The sequence below is a fragment of the Electrophorus electricus genome, chromosome 13, assembly GCF_041902795.1.
Source record: "Electrophorus electricus isolate QZ-2024a chromosome 13, ASM4190279v1, whole genome shotgun sequence".
Lineage (NCBI taxonomy): Eukaryota > Metazoa > Chordata > Actinopteri > Gymnotiformes > Gymnotidae > Electrophorus > Electrophorus electricus.
Genome location: NC_137509.1, coordinates 8,387,195 through 8,409,676, shown reverse-complemented (window position 1 = coordinate 8,409,676; position 22,482 = coordinate 8,387,195). Strand labels below are relative to the sequence as shown.

At 40.5% G+C, this 22,482-nt stretch overlaps 2 protein-coding genes across 4 annotated transcripts; both read right to left on the bottom strand.

Annotated features, from left to right (window-relative positions):
- Nucleotides 1-241: 241 nt before the first annotated feature.
- On the bottom strand, nucleotides 242-9,238 carry slc16a13 (solute carrier family 16 member 13). Of its 3 annotated transcripts, none has more exons than XM_027031337.3 (7): nucleotides 9,103-9,238; nucleotides 7,764-7,892; nucleotides 6,559-6,795; nucleotides 6,257-6,400; nucleotides 5,744-6,000; nucleotides 4,442-4,976; nucleotides 242-2,556 (listed from the first exon to the last, which is right to left on the bottom strand). In XM_027031337.3, exons 3-7 carry the CDS (start codon nucleotides 6,788-6,790, stop codon nucleotides 2,228-2,230), a joined length of 1,497 nt encoding a protein of 498 aa, XP_026887138.2. In that variant the 5' UTR covers nucleotides 6,791-6,795; nucleotides 7,764-7,892; nucleotides 9,103-9,238; the 3' UTR covers nucleotides 242-2,227. The 3 variants fall into 3 exon arrangements, with proteins under 3 accessions (XP_026887138.2, XP_081550974.1, XP_081550975.1); XM_081694848.1 differs by having other exon boundaries at nucleotides 6,559-6,792; XM_081694849.1 differs by lacking the exon at nucleotides 7,764-7,892 and having other exon boundaries at nucleotides 9,103-9,229.
- Nucleotides 9,239-10,757: 1,519 nt separating this feature from the next.
- bcl6b (BCL6B transcription repressor) lies at nucleotides 10,758-16,910 on the bottom strand. Its single transcript, XM_027031347.3, has 12 exons — nucleotides 16,772-16,910; nucleotides 16,124-16,198; nucleotides 15,805-16,031; nucleotides 15,024-15,257; nucleotides 14,718-14,888; nucleotides 14,261-14,462; nucleotides 13,789-14,012; nucleotides 13,462-13,589; nucleotides 13,100-13,255; nucleotides 12,790-12,920; nucleotides 12,418-12,555; nucleotides 10,758-12,280 (listed from the first exon to the last, which is right to left on the bottom strand). The coding sequence occupies exons 3-12, from the start codon at nucleotides 16,017-16,019 to the stop codon at nucleotides 12,131-12,133; spliced, it is 1,749 nt and encodes a 582-aa protein (XP_026887148.2). The 5' UTR covers nucleotides 16,020-16,031; nucleotides 16,124-16,198; nucleotides 16,772-16,910; the 3' UTR covers nucleotides 10,758-12,130.
- Nucleotides 16,911-22,482: the final 5,572 nt, after the last annotated feature.

Genomic DNA, 22,482 nt, shown 5'->3' with positions numbered 1-22,482 from the left:
CCTGAGGAGCTGCATGCTTGTGCATTACAGAACAGCCAGAATTTGGATAGGACACAGTACCAGCTAGCTTTGTGTTTTTAATTAAATGTAACTCATATTTAAATAGCACATATGGTGCCTATTGAGATGTAAATGCTTTAGCCATTAGTTTTAAGTGTGACTTACTGTAGCTTGTACTCTGCTCATAAATCAATTATCTTTAATATTGTTCTTATTGCAGGAATGTACGCATACACAGAAGGAGTTAACAGGCATTTATGAAATACACCCTCTTATTAAAAACAATAACTATTACACTTTTGATAGTAAAAACAAACACTAAACTAAATCAATTGTGCATAATCTTTAACCTGGAAAACTCAACATTAAAAAATTGTGAGAACAGGACCGCAGGTACCTAGAATGGGCCAAAGAAAGGCCTGTGCTGTTTCCAAGCATTCAACATCACACAAAAAATAAAGGGCTAAAACAATATAGTGAACATAACTTGAACCTTTTGGTCTTTCACTCATTAACTTGCAACTTGTTTGCCAAGAATCTTTATAGCTTTGTGCTGTAATCAGTTAGAAGAGCACAAGTAAAAATATGCAGCTCAAATGTAAAAAAAAATACCAATCATGTGTTTTATCTTCCGGTTTTTTGTTGTATTTCCAGACAGGTAATTCTGTATTTATTACAGAAAGGAATCAACAGCAGGATGTTTACCATGACAAATATTTCTGGCCAAAGTGCGAATATTAACGTTATGAGTGCTGCCCGCGAGGCAGGGCCAGAAAAACGGCAGTGTTTGTGCATGTGGTTTGATCGTTTCTCCTGTGTGGTTGTGATGGTTGGCACTAGGGGAGATTAAGGCTTATGTTTAAGGCCAGCACTCACAAGAACCCAAGTCTCATATTTCAACACACAACCACTGGCATGCTCCTCACATCAGTATGTGGAAACATTGGTAAACAAACTCCATAACTCATGCCTGGTTGCTTATAGATTTGTCTAGCTTCAAGGCTTTCTGACTTTCAAGCACAAGAACACAAAAGAGCATACACTAAGGAGCCTGTTCAAACATTCCTCCTATGATTGCTCTCCATAAGATTTTCCAGTGATACATGGTTGATTTAGAACAGCCGGTGTCGAACTTTACATTTAAATCAGAATACCCAGCAACACGCACCCTGAATCTCTGTATGTGCTTTTAAATATACACATCTTGGTGTGTGGGTGCATTTCAGATGTTAAAATTAGTAAAGACATTGTTGGAAAAAAAAAAAGAACGGCCAATATAGGTCCTTAATTTACTGGTCTGTCCATGTTGAGTAGAAATAAATTGCCAAAAATGTTCCATAACCGAAGCATAACGCAAAGCACAGCTAAACAACCCTTTACACCCCTATGATGCGAACTTGGCATGAACTTGAATGAGTTACCACAATGCAGGATACAACACAGCTGGGACAGTTGCTAACTGCTAAGGACCCATAAAATCAGCCATATTTGCATTGTGCTTTCATATTTTGTAAATCACTGTGCAATCCAACCCTGTGCCTTTGAATAATATGCCTAATTCATAGCCACTTTAATTCATAAATAATCAAGATCAGCAATTGTTTATCAAGATTAGCAAAATGACAAAATGTAGCTAGGCCATTCAGTTTAGTTTCACAAAGTCCAAAATTAAGTACATTAATTACATTAAGTACATTTTTTTTGGTTGTTTGAAGCAATTAACAAATCATTTAAACCATTCAATTTGCTGCATATATGCCTTTAGATTCTTTTTTGACCTTCATGTTGTTTCATTCTAGGTGTACTCTGACAAATTATGTTTAGTTATACAATAAAAGGTGCAGAACTGCATCTTGCAGGTCACTGGTTTCCAACCCAAGCCCTTGACTTGCATAGTTTTTCCAGAGGAATATTCCTTTAAGTTTTACTATATTAGTCTTTAGAGATATTTATGCTTCAAAACTTCACTTCCCATACGAATTCAAAAGGTCAGACCCTAAAATCTGACAAGGTAGTTATTTTCTAGTGCAGTTAACAGACAGTGTATGAATCTAGTCAATTCTTTAGAATTATTGAAATCAATAATTTGATTAGCTCCTTCTCAATCTTTTCAGGTTAACATTCACCATGATATGCATGGTATGATAATGTACACACTCTAAGCATTGGCCAACAATTGTCAGTCACCATGTTCTCTGTGTCAAAGGAATACCTCTCCTTCAGCCAATCAGCATGCAGCATTGCCCTCTGTCCTGTCTGCAGAATGTGGTGTGTGTTTCAGTTCTGGTACTGGTTCTGTTGAGTGACTCTGGCATGAGTAATTTATATCCTCCATGGACTGTGATTTCTCCTGGTCAGAGTCTGAGGATAAAGGTTGTTTTAGTAACCTGTCTTCAGTGCACTCTTTTTTGCCCATCCTCTTTGGTGATGGGGGTGGAGGGGTGGTGCAGGACCAGAAATGGGGAAGTGTTGCTGTTATTATGGTGCCCAAGATGAGGAACCCGCCAGCTAACACAAAGGAACCTGTGTAAGAGCCTGTGAAGTCTTTCAACCAACCTGAGAGGAGATAAAAGACAGTAGCACAGCAGTGACTACAATACCTAGTATAGCACAAGAATTTCACTGTATATTTTAAAGCTCAGTATTCTGAATGCATATGTCAATGAACCTGACTTAAACTGACTTGAGATACTGAGCCATGAAGAGTCACATTTACATCAAAGTTTAAGACAGAAGAAACACTGCCATATCAGTTTGAGCTAAAGCCAAACCACCTGAAAATGACCTCGAGTTCCAGGTCATTTAGTGTCATGGCACCTCAACTCTGGAGCCCACTTCCATAAAGCCATTGTAACAGTCTCCTTCACATCCTTTAAATGCCTGCTAAAAACCCTACAGACTTCCTCGTGTGTCCATCTCCTGCCTTCCCTTGGCATTTTACTTTTTGTTTGTGATGCCTGTAGTCTGCCACTGTCACAAGTCTTCATCAGTTCTCTGATTAAGTGTCACGACACCTGTTCGGATTTTTATTTTCCGTTTTGTCTTATTTGTTCAACATGACCTGACCATACCTGAATATACACTGCCTGACCAAAAAAAAGGTCACCACCTGGATTTAACTAAGCAAATAGGTAAGAGCCTCCCATTGGATAATTACTGCATGGGTGATTATGTTTCAGTTGGCAACAAGTTATGTAACCCTAAGTGATGCAGTGAGTAGCTTCTCATTTGTTAAACAACCATGTTGAAAGACACATCCTGTGGTCATGGAAAAGATGTTAATCTGTTTCAGAAGGGTCAAATTATTGGCATGCATCAAGCAGAGAAAACATGTAAGGAGATTGCTGAAACTACTGAAATCGGGTTAAGAACTGTCCAACACATTATTAAAAAGTGGAAGGACAGTGGGGAAACATCATCTTTGAGGAAGGAATGTGGTCGGAAAAAATCTTTAATGATCTTGATCGGCGAACACTTAAATGTGTGGTGAAATGAAATTGTAGAAAAACAACAGTAGAACTCAGGGATATGTTTAATAGTGAAAGTAAGAGCATTTCCACATGCACAATGTGAAGGGAACTCAAGGGACAGCTGTGTAGCCTTAAGAAAACCACTTTTCGGTGAGGCAAACGGGCAAAAACGGCTTCAATTTGCTAGGGAGCATAAAGATTGGACTCTGGAGTAATGGAAGAAGGTCATGTGGTCTGATGAGTCCAGATTTACCCTGTTCCAGAGTGATGGGCGCATCAGGCTGAAGTGATGCACCCATCATGCCTAGTGCCTACCGTACAAGCCTGTGGGGGCAGTGCTATGATCTCTGATGCTGCAGTTGGTCAGGTCTAGGTTCAGCAATGTTATGTGCCCAAAGAATGAGGTCAGTTGACTAGCTGAATATACTGAATGACCAGGTTATTCCATCAATGGATTTTTTCTTCCCTGATGACACGGGGGGGGGGGGAATTAATGCAACTCTGGACAGAAATAAATGTTGTGACATTGCAGAAGCTTGCAGAAACGTGGTCCAACGAAATATTAGTGTGTGAGACCTTTTTTTTTTGGCCAGGCTGTGTATAAATAAAATTTGTTTCCATTATCATTTTGAATGTCCCCAAAATGCTCATGAATAAGATAAGCATCATCTCATGTTTAGTATGGTTCTATTTCGTGGAGCAAACATCCTTAAGCCTGACTGATTCCTATAAGGTGACAGGAGTCACCAATTAACAATTGATGGACTTTATTGATCCAAGTTCAAGTATGATATAGACACCTAAAGCTATTAACCTCCATCAGCCAAACCAAATCATCCCATCAGACCTACAAAACTTCAAAAAACTAAGGGTGAGGACACAAATACCTCAACAAGCAGTGGCACAAGGCTCCTTCCATAACTGTCTGAAACATTAGCTGTTTAAAGGCCTACAATGTGCTTGCTTCTTACCCGACAGTGGTGCTCCCAGCAGCCCTCCCGTGCTCTCTATCATCTGCAGGAGCCCGAGTGCTCCCAGCATGCACTCCATGCCCACGATCTCTGGCACTACTGCAAACACCAGGGGTGTCATGGCCCCGGCACAGAACCCGTATGCCAGGCTGACCACCAGCAAACCGCCGTAGTTGCGGCCCAGAGAGCTGACCGGCAACAGCAACAGGAAGAGTCCTAACAAGCCCGTCCAGATCGCCAACATGTGAAGCAAGCGCATACGGCGAAGGTCTGAGGCCCAGCCAGACACCACGCGCCCCACAATGTCTGTCACGCCAGTGGCGGAGATGACAAAGGCAGCCTGGTACTCGCTGAAGCCAACGAGACGGCTGTGGGCGACCAGGTGGACATAGGGGATGAAGTAGCCCGCATTGAAGCAGGTGACAGCTAAGCTGTAGGTGAAGAATCCTCGGCGTGAGAGCAGCGACAGCTCAAAGTACTCACAGAAACGGGAAAAGAGAGAGGCACAGCCAGCAGACCTGGAGGAGCTATCAGCCTGGGAAAGAAAGAAAAAGGGGGGATAGTGAGGAAGAAATGAGTGGGAAGTTTTGCTCAAAAATTTATTTGCAGCATTTGTACTGCTCCTGATCCTAAAAATATTATTCCTGCTTATACTACATTCAAAGACTTGCTACTGGGTTATTTGTGAAAATGTATAATGTGCTCAACAAAATTGTTCCCAATAGCAGTACGTTTGTACCAATGGTATTCTGTTGTGTTCTTACACAGAAAAGAATAGCACAATACACCACATGTCAAATGCTAGGCCCATTTTCATGAAGGCATGTAGCCACCTGCGAGTTTATCTAATGAAAATGGCATATAACGAGAGTAAAGAAATCAAACCTGATCACTCGGTTTTGTGCAACATTGTTTGTACAAGTTTATATTATTGCAACTGAGCTCATAGCTGAACGCTGGATTCTGCTTATTCATTCCACATTTCCATGTGTACACTAAGGATTAGGACAGGGGGCAAAGCCATCAGTCAAGTGCTGATATACAATTTGAAGTTAGCATGCAGACTGCTGAGGCTACAGGTTTCGTGCATCTGTTCACGTGATTAAAGCAAAGAGCATGTGCCAATAACTCTTGAAAAATACACTGAATGTAGCCAAATCAATCCCAGATTTCCAAAAGCATCACGGTGTTAAAATGCCCTTGACTTTCAGAAGGAGTATCGTTCTTCCAACTTATCCTGACCTTGGCGCAAACCAACACTTTGTGCAATGCTCATTTCCAAACAATATTGTAGACCGTTACCTTAGCTATGACTCTGGGGGGTACAAGAGGTCGAATGAGGGCCCCACAGGCCACAATGTTGAGGCTGAGGCCCCCCAGGATGAGCAGGGCCCCACGCCAGGTGTATGTCTCTACCAGATACTGGAAGAGTGGAGAGAAGGCAAAAGAGGAGAGGCCCACACCAGTGAATCCCAGACCCATGGCCAGAGAGCGCCGCCTGTTGAAATACTGCATGACAGAGCCTACACAAGGGGTGAACACCAGAGCCCAGCCTGAGCCTATAGAGAATGAAAGAACATAAGTTGGTTGGCCATCTGTTGTATTTTAGAGGAAACCACAAGACTAAGTCAAGGCCAAGACCAAGACTAACACGGGGACCAAGACTAGACCATAACAGCCAATATGTAACAGTCATTGAACATGGTTTACAACACTAATCCATTATAACAATATACAAGTAATTTTTCATTTATTTACATTTAATAGAAAAATGAATGAAGGAATGAATTAATGAATGAAAGAGAGAGTGGTAACCTGAAATAAGTCCCATGGTTAGGTAAAGGTGTGTGAGTGTTGCAGCCTGAGAAGCTATAATGAGGCCCAGTCCAGACAGGAAGCCTCCCACCATCACAACAGGACGTGCTCCAAATGCATTACAGGCAGCTGTGCCTACAGGGCCTGTACACGCACACACGCATGAATGCACGCACGCACGCGAACATTGTATAATTACGTTCATATGGCAAATAACTACATATAACCATTAACCGTGTATGACAGAGGTCCTATGAATGCCGACAAACAGTGGCTGCACTTGCACACGTGGCTCTACTCACTGAGTAACTGCTGCATGGCTACTCCTATGGAGGTTATCCAGGAAACAGCCTGTGCGCTCTCCCCAAAGTACTGCACAAATTCCACGAAGAAGACCCCCAAACTACGAATGAGGCCAAACACCAGAGCAGAGGATGTGAAGAGCACCCCCACCACTACCCATCCCCACCCCCCATCTGGGGCTGCCTCTACCGGCAAGGGCACCTGCTGCTTTTCTGTCTGGTGCTTAGCCATCGCTACTGTGGAAAGGGAAAAGAAAGATAGAGAAAAATGGGAGACAGAGAGAGAGAGAGAGAAAATGTGAGGAAGCGTGAGTAATAAAAATTAGGTTATTAAATGTGTATTAGGTTATACATAATATTCTGACAGAGTGGGTACCACCTAGAAAACACAAACTGTTAATAGTTAGGAAACTGCTAAGTCTAAGTCTACAATGATTTGACCATCATCCAAATATAGTTAAATTCTTGTGCCCAGATGTGAACTCTCCGTATTACACCAGCTGTGCTCTACCCAGGTTAACGAAGACATGTCTCTCCTTATGACCATTGGCTGACACAGCCTGAGGAAAGGGCTGTGGTTCTTTACATGACCTTTGTTCCACTAACCCCACACGAAACCTCTTTAACTAAACTATGCGCTGAAACCTAGCGTCCACAACTCACAGCAATATCTAACTTCTTGTCATGAAAACCTGCCAGCAGTAGAATAATAAATGGATCCAAAGATAAAAATGACAATGTATTTGATTTTTGAAAAGCCATTTTGAAGGCTAAGGTGACTTTTTAACAGTTCCTAGCTGATTTTTAATTCACACTCCATTCCAATATGTGCATAAATTCAAAACAAATGAAATTGAAAAAAAAAAGAAGACAGACAAAAAATATAATTGTTCCTACAGGGACAGCTGACAATTACATGTTGCTACTCAAAGACCCAAATTATGCAGTTCATGAAAAACTACAAAGTAAATGCAGTATATTGTCTCAAATGCACTCTCTCCAGCACAATCTCCTTTAGTTAGGCAATACGGAGATGCACCATGAAAAAGTACACACACCACATTTCCAAAAAAACACTGTAAAGTAAACCTATTTGTTAGGCTGAATATTAAAAGATTACTGTCTGACCTTACAATAATCTTAGCATTAGAATGATAAATGTAGACACATTCCAGATTCCAACAAGAGAAAACAAAAATCTTTACCTCGTTGCTCTGTGGTTGCCAGAGTGATAACTGCAAGTCAACATGAGAATGCTCAACCAGTAATGCCTGGACCAAAAACTTGGCAGCATCTACAGACAGAACACTGGGTTGGCACCCCCTCTGTGTATCCTAAAAGAGGGTATTCACTTTAGTGTTCATCCATTACTAAGAGAATACCCAGTGAAAGACTTACAATTCTTAATATCACATTGCTGGTTCCAGAGAAAGGACCACATTCTTTGTTTGCAAATTTCAGGCCTTGCTTTGAGAGAGCAGTCTGACGATAAAGAATGAACCCTTTCAGAATCTTGGGTGCAGAGGGACGCCGTACAAGAGTCTGCTAAATGCCATAGATGTCAGTAAATGACGACGATTACGTGCAAGATTATTTATAAATATTTATTATTTTTTATAAGTATGTAACTATTAAGTAGCAACTTATGTTTAATGTTTGTCCGTCGACAAAAAATATATATATTCTGCAAAGTGGCAAATAAAGTTGACGAGTACGAGGCCCCGCCATTCCATATCTTGGGTCACGAACACCTTGGTTCTACACCGGCAAATCTATGGTGCCTAAACGACACCGGTTTTGCTGGCGAAGAACCAGGGAGAACTGAGGGACTGGGTTTACTACAGTTTCAGTGTGGACGTGAGGCTACATAGTCTGACTGTCGGAATAAGGTATTAAATACAACCTTGTCATGTTTCTGTATGATCAAATCCATAGAATAAAATGTATTGCATTTGCAATGTGATCACAATTAAATCGTACTAAACCAACTTGTGCTTAACGACAATAGGAGACCAACCAAAGGCTTTTGTTCTCTTTGACAATTAATAAAATTAAATGACAATGTAATACGTCCCAATGATCAGGTAAATTGAACACAATTGTCTCCAGTTTCACTGTCTGATACTCTTATTTTGACACCCTTTCATAGAGAACATATTTGCGTTAGCGTGTTCAGTTCGTGTCATTAAACCAAAATATCCTACCCGCAACTATGGATTCAGCCTTTCGAAATACGTTTAGAAACTGTGATATTATATGCGATAATATTTTTGTCGATGAACCGATTTCAGTCTCACTGTCCTGTCACAAGCTGCCGCGTTTAGTCAAAACGGAACCATTCCTATTAATTAAGTAGCTCCAGGGAATGCTACACTAAACGCAGACTAGAATGTAAATTGATCTAAAGTGTCTTTTATGTTAAAAATATAATAGTCCTACAAGTACTTATCCGAACATACATTATTATTCTACGATGAGATACATTTTGGGTAATGAGTCATCTTCCATATATTTTCCACATATTCCAAATATTTAGAAACTCACCTGCTTGTTATTTCCTTCATAGTCGTACACGTGTGTGTTGAGTACGCGCCCCCTCTAGAACGTGCACATTACGGCTGTAGCTAAAGCTGCCTCAAAAATTTCATAGGCTGGTTGAACTGATACTAGGCGGCGCGAAATTACTTTTTTAATTTCGGATGCTGTGTCACTTCTGTGACGCAGCGTTATGCTACTCAAGATGACTGTCGGAATATTCTTACTTGTTACGGGCGCTGAAATTAAGAATTACATTTTGCGCAGCTCATTGGAATGTGTGAAAGTGCTCATAGTTGTTTCACTTCGCGAATGCAGTAACTGCTGTTAATGTGTAAATCGGGAGCAATAACAAGTCTTACTCGGACAAAATATTTTAGTTGCATAATACAGACCTTTCCGAGTATAGGATAAACTAATTACGGCTCTGGTGGGATTAAACGCGAGCAGGGGACTAGGTGGGCTATTGGAAGCCATTTAGTTAGAGTTTATGAGGACATAAATTATTGATCAAAAGAAATCTCCACCAGTAGGCCTGTTCATTAATCCATTCGTTCATTTACTTACCTCTTCTACTGTGACAGTGTATAAACCGCTTCCTGTCTACCTGAAGTTTATTTAGGAATAGTTCAGCATTAAAAAGAATATATTCAAAATAATATTTTATCATTGACATTTGTTTACATAAGTTTTTGTTTTGTAAAATACTTGCTACTGGATTTACACAGTACCAAGTACCACAAAAATGACCCAATGACTTCCAGAGGACATAATCTAGTCTGGCTGGTATTTCCAGTCAAGATAGATTTTTGTTTTGTCCAATATATATTAGGCTGTATCAAGCAGTGGTCACCACTTCTCCTTGGCTCAGTGTACCACACAGTTCTGGGCCATAAGGTTGTGTGAAGGAGACTCATTAATGCATTATTTGTTTGGTATTCAAACAAAGACAGTGAGCTCAGCAGATGTGACATCTGCCCTTCAGGCAGACAAAATGTCAAAAAAGCCAGTAGCATTCAACTATAATACTGCCATGGTTACAGGACTCTCTCACAGACCAGCACTGCATGCACAAAAGTCCATTTTTAAAAAACTGTCCAGAGAATAGCTGCTTCACTCTCGGTAGTTTGATTAAAGTTTTGGGTGAACAGTCTAACACATATATCAGCATTAATAGGCTGCTTGGACCGTGAGACACACACAAATGACAGTGTATGTGCCCTGCTGTAGATCGAGAGTGGAAATAGGTGCCCTGCATCTCTCTCACTAGCCACCCACAGAAAAATTAAACACCTTTTAGTGAGTCATTCTGCTTTGTAGGAGAGCTAACCAGAGGAAGGGAGGCATAAGAGAGAGGCACCAAGTGTTCTCGGGCCTCGGACATGAAGACTTAAAACTTCAACATAGTGTCTGATGTTTTGCATGAAGTGTGTCTTAAAGCCAACCTTGTTTTTCTTACATTGGACAATGTGTCATCAGTGATTAGTCTTTTTTAGATTTTTGCCCTTCAGAGGTCCTATTGTAGCTCACCTGGTAGCCTGATTTCTAGCAACACTTCAATTCCCAGTGAGCAACATATATAAGTCCCTCTGGATAAGAGTATATGCTGAAAATGTGAGGGGAAAAAAAGAGAGGCAACAGACAATGACCACAGACACTGTATCTCCAATTAAAAGAAATTAATTTAACTTTAATTTATATAAAATAGGTCTTGTCTTTGTCCAGCAAAAGAGCATTACATTTGACAATGTCAAGAATATCTTCATCCTTACCATTAACTTTTATATTTACCTTGCCTGGCTTGTTTGAGTCCTTGGCCTGCTTGGACTCCTAGACTATCACATACCATTGACAAAATATACGTTTCCCTTAATCAAAAATATCACTAATACAAAATTTTGGATCCTTTGAGAAGTTAATCCTCTAATACATCTAATTCATAATTAGTAAAGTTATTTATTTAAAATAAATAGGCTCCAGGCCTTATAAAATTAGTAGAGCGAAAAATGTGTTAGTGCATAACTAACTAAAAGATAACATGATGAGACTGCCATGTTCACACACACTAAGAATGAGAACATGACATCCACTGACCTACTGGCATATAAGCAAGCAAATGACTGTTCTAGGCTGTTCTCTTACTCAAAAAGAAAGGAAGATCAGACAAAAAAAATGGTACACTTGGGAATTAACATCTATTAAATAATACATTTAATTCATAGCCATTCCTACTTGTATGGCCCCTAGTCCGACCACATTGGAAGAATTAAACAATTTAACATTCCTTAACTATACACCTGCCCTTATATTCCTTTTAAAACAACCTACACATTAATTCATAACACTCTTCCTTTACCTTCCATTGACTATCACTGCAGATTTCACATCTTTCCCGAAAAATGTCTTGCTCTTCATGCTAAATCATTTCCCTGACTCATATTTCCTTGTTTTCCATTTGAACTCCTAACACATCTCCCCGCATACCATCTACCTTTCTTTCCTCTGTATTATTACTTTGTAAGGAATTGAAATGCTTCTCCCAGTTCTTCTACTCTGAGAGCTGTAGGTACCTTGCCATTTATTGTTTGAGTCCTTGGCGATCAGCAGCAGAACTTTATTATAGGATGTTCCCTCTGTCTGAGACATGCTGCTGCCTATCTGAAATCAGTGTCTGCTCATACCTTTTATCTACATGTGATGCTACTGAGTGAAAGAGAACACTTGGCAAGTCAAATAAATAAGGAAATAGAAAAAATGAGTAGCCAAAATAGTATTCAGCACGTCTAGTGCAGGAGCGCGGCATTCCTGGAAGGTTATTGTAGGCTTTGATATATATATGTGTGTGCTTTCCAGGAATGCAGCGCTCCACCTTTTTATATTAAACAACCATAAAACCACAATTCTTAATTATAATTATCCTGCCTTTACCTTCTTGTGCATCTTTGTTCCCAAAATCTATTCCAATACCATAATAAATTCTAAAACATTGCTAAAGTTTTTGAACAAGGAACTGTGTGAAATAGGTCTGTAGAGTTGCTCAGCAGGCCTGCAGAATGGCTGGCCTGGTCTGGTAGGGGTCAGCCAGAACCTTGTAGCGGATCTTGGTGTTGGTGACGGCGCCGTGCTTCTGCCTCAGATGCAGCCTCAGCTGGCTCTTATGACGGAAACGCAGGTCACATTTCTCACACTGCCACAGCAAGGAGGAGGAAAGAGGAACATTTACAAACATAGATTAATGTGTGTTTGTGTGTGTATGTGTGTGTGTGTGTGTGTGTGTGTGTGTGTGTGTGTGTAAGTGTGTATGTGTTGGTGTATGTTACTCACACTGTATGGTTTCTCCCCTGTGTGAATGCGCAGGTGGCTCTTCAGTGTCTGCAGGTGACGGAAACGTGTCCCGCAGGTGTGGCATGGGTACGGCTTCTCCCCGGTGTGAATGAGAACATGAGCACGTAGGTGAGCAACCTGCCAAAATCACACACAGCTGTGAGCAAACGGGTAGTGAAAGCCTACACAGATTTTTACTGAATCTCTTTGGACAGTCTCTTTGCATATCTCTCTGGCATAGTGTGTCTACTTCAGGGCTCTTATTCACTGCACTACAGCATTACACAACAGTATAACATTGTATTATGAGTTAAACCACAAAAAATGTAATGATGTTTTGGTGTGCTGTGGCACATTATTTTTGTACAGTACCTGGACAAACCGAGCTCCACAGGTATCACAGCGATAGGGCTTCTCCCCTGAGTGGATGCGGGAATGCGTCTTCAGATTGGCTGGGCGGTTAAACTGTGCCCCACACACATTACAGCGGTATGGCTTATCTCCTTGAGAGAGGAAGAGAGAGATCAATAATCTTTACTAAAATTAAATCAATATGTATAAAAATATATGAACATTTGTGCATGAAGTGTACAATGTGATTAGACATAAGGTTTCAAATGACATTATGATGACATTTATATAATATTTCACCCTGAGCATGTCAGAGGAATAATTGCTTTACCTGTGCAGGCAGGTTTTGTGCTTCCTTGGTTTCCAGAGTAACAGATCACAGGGGAGTGGTTCTCGAGCTTGACTGGAAGCTTCTCAAATGCATGAGCATTCTGTTTGGCTGCCTCTAGAACAACAGGACAGGAGCTCTTATATAAAGAGCAAAAACCTGTAGAAAAAGACAGATTACAATCAGTGCTATTTTGTTTTGTTCGTTTTGTTTGTTTTCTTTTACACATTTTCTATTAATGCAAAGAAGTTATGAATTAATCCATGATGAGACTGAAATGAGAATGAAGCTCCTCATGTAGTTAGCAGTCCTTGTAGTTCTAATTCATCTTTTGTGAGAAAGAGAGAATTAAAGGCTGTGCTGACCTGTGGTGTTTCTGATCACTGCAGTCAGTGGTCCTCTGTAAGTGTCTGCTGTTTGTGGTATGAGTCCAGGGTGGGAAGTAAAAGGCATGTGTGACCAAGGTGTGTCATGAACTGGGGACAGGCCTTTCCTGCAGAAAAAAAAAAAGTGTCACTAAACTAAATTTGAAGTTGTAGGCCTAAACATAGGCTCTAACGCCATTCAGCCAACATATGATGATTACTTAGAAATCATTGAAAATTCTATATAGAACTATGACTTTACATGTAATAAAAAAAGAGTTATCGCATTTGTAGCATTGTGTATGCTATAAAGTAAATGCAACATACACATCATTAAGCCCATGTCCAGTGCTTGACCATTCCTCCTTGGGTCGTTTGGGTGTGGTATCTGTGCTATCACTGCTAGAGGGCGAGTTGCCAAATGTTTTGTGCTCCTCCTCTGGTCCCTCCTCTTTAATGGGTGTGGCACAGAGAGGGTTGAGGACAATATATTTGTATTTCTTCCAGTTACAGGCCTTAGGATCAGGAGTAAATTTGGATTCCGATCGAGGCTGTAAAGACATAATAATCATAAGATTTCATATCAAAAGATATGTAAATTATCAGTCTTTATATTCTGAAATACAAAAACAGACATTCTACAGACAGCTGAAAGTAATGCAAAAAAAAAGTTACATATATTTTATGTGATTATTTGTGAAACATTATATGGATTAACACCCATTCCTATGAGAAGTACACAATCAATAAAAAATGTTCTCACAGTGCATGTTCACACCCACTCACAAGGGCAACACACCTTCATCTTAGGGGAAAGACTACAGCTGCTGGACTCAGCTGGTGAGTTGGGTTGCCCGCTGGACTGGGAGGGGCTCTCTGGAGATGGTGTGCAATGGGACAGGGATGAAGATTCTGGCTTCTCCACTTTTAGGCTCTTTGGCCTGGGAATAGGAATCAGGCAAGTCCCAGGCTCCAGTGAGACCAAGCTCTCTTCTGGAACCCTGCAAAGACACCAAGAGCATGTGTTTACATGTACAGTATATTAATTACTTTGTGTTTTATGTTACTATAATTATGAAAGGTCCTCTTGTAAAAATGTACAATTATTTTAACTACAGGACATTAATAAAATTGTTTACATGGTTCAGCACTTTTACCTCTTCGAGTCTGTTCCTAAAGAGTGCTCTTCAATTTCTTTCGATGCTATATCTTTTTTATCCCACCTCCTTTCCCACCTCCTGTTCCCTCTCTCTCACCTGGCTCTGGCAGGGCTGGGCTCCTCGACCTCCACAGCAGGCCTGGATGGTGAGGAGGAGCAGACTTGGGCAGGGGGAGGCCTACCACCAGGTGGCACTGTGAAGCTTACATGGGGGCTTCTGCTACTGGAGGCCAGCTCCACCAGGGGAGGGTTCACACAAACCCTTTCACTGTAAAGCACATGACAGTCAGATTCACACAGCCTGCAGCAAGCAGAGCGTGATGTACATTGCAGAATTCTAAACACATTCATGTGGGGTTTTTTGTTTTTTTTTAACCACTGTGTTCTTCACTCTGTCTCTCACCCGTTTTGTAAGAATGCTCGACAGGTGTCTGCAACATGTTCCATCTGCAGGTAGGTGGCGGCAGCAAGCACTCCGTGCACCGTGCGAGGGGTGAGAGGAAGGCGGGAGGTGTACATGAAGTCCAGCAGCAGTGACACACTGCCCGCATCCAATCCCTCCGGCAGGGACAGGGAAACCCCTCGCTCGCTAATAGCACCGGTTGTGTGGCGCAAGAACAGAGAATAGAAGAAGCCACTGAGGTGTGACAGAGAGATAGAAAGGGAGAAAAAGAGAGATTCTTGTTAAGCTGGCACATCAAATAGAACAAAAATAAACACTTTAGGATTACATGGAGGAAAAAAGTGGTGGTATGACACAGGGAAACAAAAAGACATAAAATGGACAGAAGAATCTAACATGGACTTAAAATATAAACAAACACACTGGACTGTTCACAAGGGGTCGAGGCCTTGGTGACATGTATCAGAAAATGATTAGAAGGAAAGACCAAACTGAAAAGTGCATTCTTCCATTGTGAAGAAAGAAAACTACATCAAAATGCTTGCAACTTTGCAGCTTGGCGAATGGATAAAAGAAAAGGGGCCAAAAGGGGGAGAGGAAGGAGTGTAGGGCACATGAAGGGCCTCAGGAGACAAGAGGATGACATAACCATCTTTTGAACAATGAGATGTTCTGCTGAAAACAGGATCAGCGGCAGAGGAAGGAGGAAGGGGGTGTGGGGTGGGAGGCAGGGTGGGAGAAGGCGAATGTCCACACGTCCTGTCCATGCCTGTAGACTGACCTGCAGGCAATGAGAACCGCACAGTGGGCGCGCAGCTGGACACTGCCCACCAGCAGCGTGGCATCAGTCAGGATGTCACGATGCCGTAACTCATTTAAATTGAGCAGGACGTCGCTAGAGTGGCGTGTGAACTCCTTCACATATCCCTGCGCCTCCATCACCTGGCCAACAACGTCGCGCCTAGAGGTGACCCGATATCCTTCCACCATCTGCATGGTGCTTAATGTCTGTTGAAGGAAGATTAATGAGACATATTTAAATCTAAATAGCACTGATGGTGTAGTTTTGTACATTTGTGCAAAACAAAAAGACTGCTTACCTGGATATATTAGAAATGGTTAGAAGAGAAAGTTCTAGATGGATCTGCTTGGGGAGACCAGCTCCCTACTCGTACCTGAAATTGTCGGTATAATGGACGTAATTCAGAGAAGTCAATTTTCAAGCATCATGTCTTATTGAGTCTGTGTTCATATCACAGTCACTTGACTATTTAAAGCAAAATAAAGTGAGTATATACTGTTCCACATAAATACAGAATAAATGCAAAACTCCGATAAATTTGAAAAATCAATGGATTCCTTTAAATATAATCTGTTTCAATGTTGAGACCCTCATGGTTTTCATAGGAAACAGCCAAGTAGACCATAAAAACCACCAAGACTGAAGGCTAGAATAGCATTCAACACCGGCACAGTCATTTATCCATTCATTTAAAAAGCATGAATAACTGAATTGCCTGTAGCAACACCACAACAATAAAGCTTAAAAAACTCTTACTTCAACTTTATATAATCTTATCTTTTTGTTCCCATTTTCAGTCCAAACATTTCTCAGCAAAAGTCAGCATTTCTCTTACAGTGAAAAGTGCTTTTCCAATTCAAAGCATGAGTAAAGTCTGATCTAAATAAATCCAAGAATTCAAGAAAAAGATTATTTCAAAGAATTAAAATATACAGCATCAACTCACCCCGACCAGCAGGGACGAGAACACACACCACCGTGTCTTTGTGACCCCTCTCTAGTGTTCTCAGACCCACCACACTCCCAGTTCTGTGCTCTCTTCTCAGATAATGCTTTTTACAAGTGACCAACACAGCCAGAGGGAGGAGACCATTTATAATGTTATGCAGGAAGTTCCATGCAGCCAGGGCTGCTCATTTCCTGTGTTGTAGATATAGTCCTTTTAATACTGACCTAGAAACAGTTTCCCCTTTCCCCAAATCCTAACCTTTGCCCTGACCAAATATGCATCACTGGCCTCAGATCCGTACAAAAGGGTAATATCTTTCCGGATCCTCATTTCCCTCTTCCCCGGGTGGCCCACGCGCGCACTGGAAGCGGTGCCGGAAAAGTCTCCAGGCCCCAACGTGCCTCAGATATTTATAGTTGTGTATTAGGGTTTTTTGTTTTTAACCTGCCTCCAATGTAAAGTGATCACAGGAAATAGGAGTTTTTGATGTGAGGCGTGTGTAGCCTGTATAAAGTCTTTGTTTGTTTGTGTGTGTGGGTGGGTTTATGCAGAAAGATTTGGGTTATGTTTAGGTGTGTGTGTGAGTGCATGTCTTTGTGCATGTGCGTGGGCATAAATGCATTGTCAGAGGGTCAGAAGGTCCAATAACACTGTCCAGGAGCTCATCTAACCAAAGCAAAGCTCTGCGATGCTGTCTGACTCTCTCCAGGACACAGGAAATGGCCCAAGCGGAGGTTTTTGAAAAACAAAGAGAATTAACACTCTAAGCCTAAACCTCCTTACATGCTGCAATTCACTCCCAATATTATTACAGATATATGGATTCATTCAAGGAACAGTAATCAGTACTATTTTAGAGGTGCTTCTGATACTTTTCACAGTAATATGTTCACTATAATACAGTAATATGGCATAAACAATAATCGTGAACACATCACTTATATGAAAACCTTACTAAGAAAACCATATAGGGTAGGGATGCTGATTCAAGATTAATGTGGGTCTTTCATATCTCATTCAATATGACATGGACATGGGCTGGCCCAGCATGCTAGATAAGTATGCTCTTTGCAGATCTGGGTCCTGATCTCAGATGAGAAAATCCACTGTTAATGCATCAAGGTCAGCAGGTGAAGCAAGATCACAAACCCTCCACACACCTTCCACAAGACTTGCCACAGTGTGTGTGTGTGTGTGTGTGTGTGTGTGTGTGTGTGTGTGTGTGTGTGTGTGTGTGTGTGTGTTTGTGTGTATGTGTTTCATGGCCCTTGTTAAGTGTGTGAGGAAGGAAATGGGAGAGTGAAAAAAATTTATACAGGGTGATCCCCTACTCTCACAACTGAAAAACAACCTCATAGCACCTAGAGAAATGCAGCACACAGATGTGCAGGAACCATGGAACACCCTCTCAGCCCCCCCCCCCCCATATCTCCATGATGCTTCCTGTGCAACACACACACACACATACACAGAGCCAGGCACAGAACACCTCCACAGGACATCCGTCAATAAGGCTAAGAGGAGAATGAGACTAGGGATGTGAGGCCCACTCAGGTCTCCAGTAAGATGAAAACAAATGGGAAGTTACCTCATCTTCAGCACAGTTCATGGAGAGGTTCTGACACAAACACACAGACTCAGTTTTATTAAGGTGTTGATAGGGTTGAGGTTTCCTCATAGGGTTATGAGATATCAGCTATTTGTATATGGAAAGTGTTTTGTATATGGAAATAATTTTAAGGGATCAGACAGTAGCCAATCACCTGCATTATCACACTTACTACTGAGAATGTACACTCATCAACTATTTCATTACAAACTCCTAAATTGTACATATACTCATTGGGCACTTTATTAGGTAAAACTAACTTATTGGGACTTTTACAGGTATATGATTGCAGACTGTAATCCTCCACATTTATCACTGGTCAGACTATGACAACAGGATCAGTGCTAACTGGGTTTTATTTGACCATTCTTAAGATGTCACTACTAACTGTACAGCTATGAGGTGTTTCTAATAAAGTGGTGTATAAAGTGGATGATTGGGTGTTTCAGGGTGTGTGGATGCCTTTTCAAATAGTAAGTAATAAATCCTTATGCAGTACAGTACAATTGTTTTCATATGAGTGACAAAAAATGATGCAAACGGTTCTACCCTTTTCCCAGAACTCTTACTCTGTAAATAATACTATATGTCCTGCTTGGCTCTTTGCTCCAAATGCCCTGTATACCATCATAGGTGTCAACATCTGAAGGCAAGCACTTCACAATCATTAGAAATCAATAATAGTTATATAGAATACTACATGGGCAGGAGGGGTTTGTGACTTAGAGAGTCGCAAGTGTTGGACTAAGATTTGGAGTGTTGTGGAAATTGTGTCTTTAGGTTTTGGGTTGGGGGAGGGGCAATTTAGTAGATTTTTAGGAAGATGCCCTTTTTTGGAAGACACGCCACCGCCGTCAATGTTGGAGGAACCCTGTGAATGGAACTAGATACATCTTTATTGGTAAGTACAGTATCTTTCTATATGAAAACCTCAGCAGTCTGCATGCCAGTCTTGAAATGTATTCACTTCTTGTGATGCTAAGGTGCGATCTAGTACTAACTTGTATCTAAATACACACTCACTATGCTAATGTGAGTCGGAAGTATCTTTTGGACTGGGGTGTCAAGTGTGTGTGTGTATCGTTGTGCTCTTATTTGTTTTCATGGGGGCCTGTGACTCAATTGTGTCTTCGGTGCAAGCGGGAGAGAGGGGAAAAAAACAGAAAACAAAGAAAACAACAGAAGCAGAAGAAAAAAACAGAAGGAGATGTGGGTCTAGGCAACTTCCAGGCATTGTGCGAGTAACGGAAGAGAGGGGGCGGCCTAGGAAAAGTGACAACATTACTGAAGGAGGTTCACCAATTAACGGAAACCGTACAGTCCGTCGGACTGGCAGCAGCACCACTTTTATCCATAGTGGTGGTGCCTCGTCTGGCGTCCTGCAGCACGCCCTGGGTGGGGTGAAGCTATTTACTCTACATTACCCAACTGCAACTCTATAACAGCTTATGAACACACACACACACACACATACACACACACACACACACACACACACACACACACAGATAGATAGATAGATAGATAGACAGATAGACAGATAGATAGATATGGTACCTCAATTGCAGTTCTATACCAGCTTATGAAGATCTTATAAAGGTATATACACTCTCACTTTAAGAGCTTACTTTACAACTTAATCAAGTAGGCATGTCAGTTATTTAGTTGTGAGGGGTTTTTGTTTAGTTATTTTCTTAATTATTATCCACCATAAATTTAGATTAAATGAAATCCTAGACTAAATGTACTTTTAATAAACTCTAGTTAAGGCTTAATTAAGACTGAGAAAATTGTTATTTGGTGTGCAGTCAGCATATAATAACCCAAATTCCAAAGAATGGCACAAAAAAAAGTAATGCGAATGCAGCTATGTTCTGGCTGTTTGATGGATTTTTATGCATGGTCTAGTAAAATACTTTTCTCATTATTAATTTTCTGTATTTTGCTTGTTTACATACCAAAAAAAACATACCAGGCTGATGTTCTTAACAACCAAATGCAAAAAGAGTTTTAAAAGGCAAATAAAAAACTGCAAAAATAAACAAAGTTATTATTTTTCAACTATTTTAAATCCCCCTTATAATATCACTGCAAAATTATTCTATTGCAGCTGTTGAAACAATAACTGTGGTCGTGATAAACTGCTTCTTCCTGTCGGAGCTGAGTGTTTTGGACATATAAGGACATATACTGGGGCTATCCGGTGGAAGACTGGGTGAGGGGGGATTGTTTGTTCTCTTTAGGAAGGTGGCAGGAGGTAGAAATGTGGAGAAAAAAAAACACAATGAAAACAATAAAGAGAAATACTGAAAAGGAGGAGAGATATGGGGAGCAGAGATAAAGGGAGATATTTCAGCATTTTGTGTGTGTGTCTGTTTTTCACATGAGCAATAGACATTTCATTGCTTCACCACTCTCTCAGACAGGTAAAAACATCTTGGAAAGTGAAAAAACATGAGGAAACCCATGAATCAACCAAAAGCACCACATTTCTAAATCTTGTGAGAGATGTAAAGGAAGGGAGGCAGATGTGGTTAGTATTACACATTACAAATACCATAATAAAATCACATCTGTTTTAGAACGTTCTCTAAATTTTCTGCTAAATGTTAAAATTTTAGATCAGCTTTACTTCTTTCATAACCAATGAAGTGTTATTATTAGAAGGTAATGCCACATTAAATAGCTTTTTATCAAAAATGGATCTGAAGAAAAATCCCTGCTAACAACAATACCCTATTCACACTGCAATCAACAGTCACACAATTATAGGGCAGTGTTTAAGAAAATGATGTGATGACAACTATAGGATATTGATTTTTTTTTTTTTTCTGGTTGAATGTGAGTTCATTGGTCTTTAAATAGTTAAGTGAAGAGTTAGGGCCATGATCCACTAACACATTTAAAACATTAATAATTATTTCTTATTAATAATAATAATAATAATAATAATAATAATAATAATTTTGTAGCAACCCAAGTTGCTACAAACTTGCCCAGGAATCAATCAGGAATCAGGAATCAATTCTGGAGTTGTATTATCGAGTAAGTCCACTGGTGATAATGTGAATAGATTTATTTTGATGATGAACTTCAGTTAAGCTCTTTCAAGTCCGTGGTTATTGTTGAAGCATATTCGTGTGACCCAGTATTGGCATGGACAAGTAGCAGCCACTCAAAAGTGCTCCAACATTTTTAGTCCAGCGTACCTCTAATTCTCCATTTACATTTATCAGCTCCACTATGAGCTACTTTTCAAATTGTTAAATTAGAAAACTTCATCAGGCTATCAAATAACAAATAATAATAATAATAATAATAATAATAATAATAATAATAAAATGCTCAGAGTAATTTTGCTGTAGACACTGGTAAACTGCACATGGACCACAAGTCGTCTTTATGTCCCAAAACAAATATAAACCACAGAGATAGGGCACAGGATGGAAAACCGCATCTGAGCCAAACGTGGCCCAAATATTCTGAATACTAATATGAACAGTGCATTACAAAGCTGATGCGTTTCACTTTTGGCAGACATGTGGCCCTCAGCTGGCAACCGAGAGTGTACTGCCCAAGTGCCATTTAGATCAAAGTAGCTTGAAAAAATTCTGACGCTGTAGAGTATGGAAATGTGGGTCGCTCTTGTATTTCAAGAGGGTCTGGCCACATGACTCTAACAGGACCCGACTAAAATGCGACTTCATATTGTGTCCAGAGTAATTTGCTTTCCGAAGGCTCGAGGAAGTCGAGCATGGAGACGCCACACTCGTTTTAATTCTCAAATGTGCTTAGATATCGAATACAAAAATAATTTTTAAGATAGAAAAGGATACTGTTTGTATTAGTTGCTTTTATCTTTCTCACACTCTCCCATCCCCTCGAGATTGCTGTGCATTACGTTTTTCTCTGAGACAATGATATAAAAATTCTGTTGCGTTAGTGTATTTAGGCCTTTAATGCATGTAATGCATTTACAGTTTAGTGTACCTCTGTGCATAGTACAAATGGTGACTAGCCGTCTCGCCTAGGTTTGTATTATTATCTCTCCTGTGAATTAGGATACGAGCCATTTGTCATTCCAATATGGGACTCTGGT